Source organism: Corylus avellana, chromosome ca4 (assembly GCF_901000735.1).
Source record: "Corylus avellana chromosome ca4, CavTom2PMs-1.0".
Lineage (NCBI taxonomy): Eukaryota > Viridiplantae > Streptophyta > Magnoliopsida > Fagales > Betulaceae > Corylus > Corylus avellana.
Window position 1 is genome coordinate 22418434 of NC_081544.1, and position 8168 is coordinate 22426601.

At 35.6% G+C, this 8168-nt stretch overlaps 1 protein-coding gene across 1 annotated transcript; it reads left to right on the top strand.

The window, feature by feature from the left end:
• Nucleotides 1-4960: 4960 nt before the first annotated feature.
• Nucleotides 4961-6898, top strand: LOC132179117 (polygalacturonase-like). The gene is made up of 3 exons (XM_059591760.1): nucleotides 4961-5511; nucleotides 5812-6101; nucleotides 6211-6898. Exons 1-3 carry the CDS (start codon nucleotides 5068-5070, stop codon nucleotides 6656-6658), a joined length of 1182 nt encoding a protein of 393 aa, XP_059447743.1. The 5' UTR covers nucleotides 4961-5067; the 3' UTR covers nucleotides 6659-6898.
• Nucleotides 6899-8168: the final 1270 nt, after the last annotated feature.

An 8168-nucleotide genomic window follows, 5' to 3' on the forward strand; every position in this document is an offset into this window, starting at 1 on the left:
ACTAGTATAATGTAGAAGCGAAATTCAGTTGTTAATACTACAAAAAAAATCCAATTTTAATGACTAAAAATTAGTGACGTTTTTAAGGCAAAAAATAGCCACTAATGGGATGGTGACGTGTCAATAGCGACGTGGGTGACACATCAAAAATCCAGGAACCACTAATGGGATTTAGTGACGTATGGAATCGATCACACGTCATTAAATGGTGACGTGTTAAATTCCACATATCACCACCTAAAGGTGACATGCCAATCTTGACACGTCACCATGTTGGTGACATGCCATTTTTGACACATCACCAAAAAAGTTGACGTGCCATTACAATTTTAAACAATTATAATTGTTTTTTTAACGACCGTTGATTTGTTGTATAGCAATTTTAAATTACTCTACTAGGTATATAGCATTACTATATATTGTGAAACGATCTTTTAGCTTGTAAAAGGAAACGGTAATTATTGCTTGTATATATATATATATATATATATATATCCACATTCTCTTTCTTCCTTCCTCTTATTTCAATCGAAATAAGACTTATTAATAGGCAACATGAATGTATAGAGTTTTCGTGTATATATATATATCCTAAATGGTTGGATAATTTGGAAGATCATGTGCTTATAACCCTAATATTAATTCTATGGATGTGCATCAATGTCAACGCACATGATCACATGGCTACCTTGTCGCAAACAAACATCGCATGCATGCAACAGGGAAACCCTGAAACAGGGCCCAAAACAGTGAGATTTGCTTCTGCATGCATGCGCATGGGGATCATTGATAATATTCTATACATGGAAGACATGAACTCCAAATACTTGGTTTTTTATTTTTATTTTTTATATTATAAATTCATTCTTTCAGACAAAAAACTTATTCCTTCCAGGAGGACCATCGATCCTTGTCTGTTTACTGCCCAAGCCTTTCACACCCACGATTTCTGGCTTCATCGTGGAAGTATATGCAACTACTCATCATTGAGCTAGCATACATGTGAGCTTGCCAGGCAACATTAATTGCACAAGCTTTCTTTCACTCGTCTTTCAATTATATCGCAATTATATAATCATTGAATTAAGAATTTGAAAATATAAGAATTAATGTGATCAAATTAATGCAAAGTAATTATATTCTAGGGTGGTGATCATTTAATGGCATAAGAATTTTTTTTTAAGTGGTTGAGTACACATTAGGGTATAGCTATAGGTTCGAATCTCGTAATGATCAAGAATTTTTATGTTCAATTAGTGTAAATCACTTTGGTTCTTATTGATGTCCTCATAGGGTTAAGTCAAGCTTTGACTCAATAGAACTTGAGAGAGTATTCGCGGTTCTCTCCGTCTAAACTTCTTCTGTACAGCTCCTAATAGATAAGTGCTATTATGACCGCACCTAACTATAATAACTACAAATGATCTCCCCACTTGCCTTTTCATTTAAAGAAAAAAAAGCATCTGTACATGCATATATGTCGTTTAATTTATCTAACAGATATCATGTCCTATTGATCAACGCTGAGAGAAAATTTCTGACACCATTATAACCTAATCTGCACATGGCCGGGATCGACTGTATACTTGGGTCAGCAAAATCCTGTGGCTAATTAATGCACTTTATCACATGATTAGCCTACAATTCTTTTTCCTTTTTATTTTCATTCTAAGCAAACTGGTTGACGAACCTGTTAATCATTGAACATGCATTTGTAGCGTGCCACGATTATCCCATTATTCATCCCTAGGCCTATGTTGACCTATAATACACACACACACACACACACACACACACACACATATATATATATATATATATATATATATATATATTATGAGATTAAGTAGAATACAAAATCTTTCTCAAACTTTTGCACGTAAATCAAATGCATGAACTAAAACAATAGTTTATTTATTTATTTTAACAATAGTTAAGTTAACCCTAAACAAATCTCATTTTTGTGTGTGTATATATATATATATATAATTCTTAGAAAGAAGTACGGATTGCATTTTTTGTATATTGTTTTTTTTTTTGGAAAAACTTCATGTACTACCTCGATTTTTTTTTTTTTTACTTTTACAGTTATACCCTTAAACTTTAAAAAGTGTCAATTAAGGGTTACCATATTTTAGAACTTTGCATACAATGTCAACCTTCCCGTCAAAATTCAGTGTTAAATTAAATGATTGATGAGTGAAATTCTCCAAAAACCTTTAAGATGTTCATAAAATTACAAAAATATCTTGAACCTGGCTAGGGTTATTTTGGAAATTTCACTCATCAACCGTTATGATTTAATGCTGAAATTGGATAGGGTAATAATTGACATTGCAAACTTCTAAAAAATGATAACCCTAAATTGACACTTCTTAAAAATGTATAATTGCAAAAGTAATGAAAGATCATGAGTGATAAGTGAAATTTTTCGTATTCCTATTTTTGTTTTTTAGGAAGCAGCCACGTACTAGCCCTTGTTATCTCTGATATAACTTGAATATTTGGCAAATGGAAAGAATGTGATATAGAGGCCAGGGTAGCTTTGGCAATTATCATTTGTCTACATATTGTTAAAGTACTGATAAGTACGTATATATATATATATATATATATATATATATATATATGATCATACTCAAGAACATATTATTCAATAATTTTCTGACAATTTCGTGCCTCTATTTTCGGTTCACACATGGCTTTCTCTGATTGACTCGCGTTCTATCGACTTCACAAATGGAATTGTGCCACGTAGAACCTTAAGAAGTCCCTCCCCCAAAATCGGCCCAGAAGTCATGCAAGTAAGCAAGAGCAGGAAGAAGAAGGATATTTTATTTGGGGAAGCGCAGATAATATATTCATATATATATATATATATATATATATATTTTATATTTTCCTATTACTAATAATTTATATCTCAGTCATCACAATTGACGCCCCAGATCCATCCTGCTTGATCTGCTCGACTGGATTCAGATTTTTCATATGGCATATATAAACGAAATGAAAAGACAAAATAAACCTTCAAACACTACAAACTTTCAAAGTTTGCCACCGCTTCATTAGGCATAGTCCTAGCCGATTGAACTACCTCTTGAAGATGTTATGCTAAAACTTATTTGCGGATATTGAGCACAATGTTTTATACATAAACTTACAATCATGGATAAAGTTATTTAGTAGATTCTCATATAACTCCTATACAACTATGATGATGTGATAGTGAAAATCAATCTTTAGATTAACGGAAGCTTATATATATAACAAGAAAAAATCAATAGCTAATACTCACTATTACATCACTATAATTGTATAGCAGACCCGAATGATTTGAATGTGTCGTTAGCATTCACGTTGAGTTTAGTAATTTCTTTTCTTTCTTTTTTTGGGGTGGGGTGGGGTGGCAAACGAAATCCCATGAACTTTCATGCGTTATAAAAGTATCTTCAAAGTTTAAACTAGCCTAAAGAACATTTGAGCAGAATGTGAATGGTTTTGGATCAAACTAGGGTTAGGTTTGTTACATCTTCTTCTACAATGGAAAAAAGCAAAGGAAAGTAAAGAAAAGGTGCATGGTAGTACCTTAATTTATGGTTAGAAAATATAGAAATACTGAGAGAATTACCGAACAAATCACGGCTAAAAGAAGAGGTTAGTTTTCTTGGTGCCACGATTTTTGGGCATACAAATGGCGCCGCTTTCTTCTCCGTTTTCTCCTGCACATGTCACGTCTCAGCCCACGTTGCTATGAAAGCTGCCTTCTCTGAAACTGCCCTTCTGATGTTCTCCAAATTACAGTTATACCAAGTATACTTTCACTGTAGAAATGTAATTTGAAGTACTGAATTGGGCATGTTAGATAGAATAAGCTCACACACAGAATCTTATGGAATTTTCACGAATTAATGCATGTGGTAGTTTGATATGAGGCTCAGAAGTGACTATATATATATATATATATATATCTGTCCAAATACGGATAATATATACGGTTATATCCTGAGCTCAATTGTTTTCGGTATTTACGTAATGGACGAAACAAATCGATGACAGAGTCCCATAATTAAATAGAAAAAGTAAACATGTGGGGGAACAAAGAAAAAAACACGCACGTTAAATCATGATGAATATGTAGTTAAGGAGGTTGTTAAGGTAAATGAAACCAATAATAGAAGCTTAAATTGAAAAAGGTGAAAGGAATGGGAGGAGGAGGTGTTGATCTTGTGGATAAAGCAAAGAGAGGCACAGAACACAGCAACCCTGAAACAAGAAATGGGGGAGGGTTGGCTGTGGTGGCCGGCTTTGGGGGATGTTTTGATTGCTTTCTCACGTTAATATTGTAACAAACCCTTTGGAATTCTTATATCTCAAGCAACCATGTACATGCATTCGTCCCATCCGCTCCCCATGAGCTCATCTTTTTTCCAATTTGGTGATTCTCTAAGATGCCCCACACCCACCTTGTCGCAGCCCATGCTTTCGTGTATTGTATTCCCATCTTAATTTAATTTGTCTGTTTTCTTATCTCATTTTGCAAGAGTTCTAAGCCATAAGCTAAAAGGTACGGTTAATTAAGCTGTGACATCTTTCCTAGCAAGCAAATGGAGTCTAGAAGAAGTCACATAAAAAAGGAAATCAAAGAGATTAATTAGTGTACCCAATTGGACACGTCTTAAGCATTGATTGACGCTTTCCGTTTTCTTTCATTTGCTTCATGAGACAATAATAATAATAATAATAATAATAATAATAATAATAATAATAATAATACATAAAGGGTATAGTGGTAAAGAAGAGACTAAAAAAAAAAAAGGGTTTAATGTAAACACAAATCCATAATCCATTCAAAGTTCGGCGCAGCTTTGCGTACTAATTTGAAATTATTATACCATCGAAACTAGCCTGCATTCAAATCCTATAAATACAGCCTCAAACCGTTATAACTCCACCACCACTACTACAACCCCTCAACTTCTAAACTTCCCATTTAACACCTTGTCTCTCGCTCTCGCTCTCTCACAGACAACATACAAACACACGAGCTTTTCCATCAAAAACAAAATGGGAAGCCAGAGAAGCCCTCTTCTTCTTGCACTTGTCTCTGTCTTCTTTTGTTCCTCAGTCGTCTTAGCTGCTCCGGTGACATACAATGTGGTCAGTTTGGGAGCCAAAGCAGACGGAAAGACGGACTCCACCCGGGCTTTCCTTGATGCATGGACGAAAGCTTGCGCCTCCGTAACCGCCTCCACCATTTACGTGCCGGCAGGGAGATTCTATCTTCGCCAGGTGGCTTTCAACGGCCCATGCAGGAGCAAGGCGATCTTCATCCGCATCGACGGCACCCTTGTCGCCCCATCGGACTATGGGGTCCTCGGAAATTCCGATAACTGGCTCGGCTTCAGCCACGTGAACGGGGTTACATTATCCGGTGGGATTCTTGACGGCCAAGGCACCGGCTTGTGGGCTTGCAAGTCCTCCGGCAAGAGTTGCCCCAGTGGAGCAACGGTGAGTTGAATGACACATTTGCCCTTTCATTATTTCTCGGTGAAAAAGGATAATTTTGGGAATAATCCCATGTGTTCTGGAGTAGAATATTTATTTTCTGCATCTATAATTAACCATTTGCTTAGGCTTTCTGTTTCTTGCATTAACCGGTCCATCCCTGTAAGTTTGCATATATTTAATTGCATAATCGGTCCCAAAGCCTGGATCATGTTCCTTGTTAATACATATTCTTAATTATCTTTTTTGTTGTTGGAATTATAATTTAATAATGGGAGCTTTTCCTTGTGTGTATGCAAGCAGACACTGGAATTTTCTAATTCCAACAACATCGTGGTGAGTGGATTAACCTCCCTAAACAGCCAAATGTTCCACATCGTCGTCAATGGCTGCCAAAACGTGAAAATGCAAGATGTCAAGGTTACCGCGGATGGCAACAGCCCAAACACCGATGGCATTCACGTGCAATTATCTTCAGGTGTCACGATCCTCAACTCCAAAATCCGGACCGGAGATGACTGCATCTCAATTGGCCCCGGTACCACCAACTTGTGGATTGAGAACATTGCATGCGGACCTGGCCATGGAATTAGGTAAAAAATTACATGCACACCTTATACTATACTCATGATATATAATGTTATTTAGTACATTATTATGCAAATGTCATATAATTTAATGGGGCGTAATTGGATGGTGCAGCATTGGGAGTCTAGGCAAGGACTCGAATGAGGCTGGTGTGCAGAATGTGACAGTGAATACAGCTACTTTCACCGGTACTCAAAATGGAGTAAGGATTAAGTCTTGGGGAAGGGCAAGCAATGGTTTTGCTAGGAATATTCTTTTCCAACATGTAATTATGGTGAATGTCCAGAATCCCATTTTAATCGATCAAAATTACTGCCCCGACAACAAAGGTTGCCCTGGACAGGTTTCTGGCGTAAAAGTCAGTGACGTGACATACCAAGACATCCATGGATCATCGGCGACTGAAGTTGCTGTGAAATTTGATTGCAGTTCAGAAAACCCTTGCAGCAGAATAAGGTTGGAGAATGTAAAATTAACTTACCAGAACCAAGCAGCCGAAGCCTCGTGTATCCATGCAGCAGGGACATCTTCTGGTTTTGTCCAGCCCACAAGTTGTTTCTAGTCGGAGAAAGATATAAATCCATATCTTAAAATTAATTAAGGATAGAAAAGGAATCTCTATAGTTTTGTCCTTATAAGGACAAAAATGATATTGTAATAGTATGAAGAAGGTCTATTGCTCGAGTCTGTGGCGTTGATAGCCCGTTGGGCTTTCTTGGAGCCTGGCCTTGCAATCAGCATATATATGTACTCGTTTGAGATTTGTGGGATTTTGAGAGTTTGATTCACGTGTGGAATTTATAGATATTTAAAATAGATCTACTATGGTGTTTTAAGCTGACGTGCTAAATTGTTATTGGATGCTGTAAAACAAGAGTTTTACACCAAAACTTGATTGAAATTATTTTTTTAGGACTAAATGTAAAATCAGTATTTATGGTTGACTTAAATTATAAATCACCCCTTATAAAAAATAATTTAAAGGACAACGGGATAGGCCAAAATAACAATTTAGTTCATACAATTAAATTCTGTCAAACATTGGATGGATTCCGTTAGTATGTCTTGTCAGCACCAATAAAATAATGATTTATGTTACTCTTAAATTATACATATACATGTTACTCTTAAGTTATATATATATATATATATATATATATATATAACTAAAAAATTAAAAAAATAAGAAAATTAATTTTTTTTTTAAGGAAAAAAAAAAAACTTTATTCAGACCCGATCGAAATGTGGAGAATGACGATGGAGCGGATGAGAATTCCATTTCCTATGGTTTTGAATCCATCATGTAAATCATTTCCAATATATAGCAACATAGACTTTCTCTGCTTCAGCATCCATTGGCTAGCTACTTAGACTGGCCGTTTGATTGATGGATACAAGAAAGAGCCCGAGTTTCATAAATTCCGGCAAGACCCATCACCGGAAAAGGACACGAAAATTGCAAGCAAATCTACAGAGTCTTAAGGGATTTAGTGTGAAAGTTCTGTGAAAAAAGGCCAGAATTTTCTTCTGGCTCTAAGGGGTTTTTCTTTTTTTCTTATTTTTTTTTTTAGTATTATATATTTATATTTTTGAAAAAAATACATTTTATCCCAGAAGAAAAAAAAAAAAAAAAAATCTTTCTTTGTGCTATGTTTTCTGGTTGTTTCCCTGTTTTCTAAAGTACTTTGGATTCTGATTTGGTCTTTTATGATCATTGTTTTGGTTTTAATTGTTTGGGTTGTTTTTTGTTTCTGTTTTTTTCGTTTGGGTTTGGTTTCAGGCGGGTTGCCGATCGGGGGGTGGCATCTTGGGGTGGCTCGGCCAACCCCATGGCCAAAGGGGGTGGCCAAATAGCCAAGGGCCACCCCCAATTTTTTTTTGCCTTTTTCTTTTATTTTTTTTTTTGGAAAAAATATAATTTTTTAATCTCTTTAATTTGTTTTAAAAATATTTTCTTAAAAAATTAATTATATGATACGTGGCGATATTTGATTGGTGCTTACTTAGCGTTCGGTTAAGTTTCGGACGGAATTTTTACGGAGCTACCATCTCCGTCTATATGAAAAGCACAG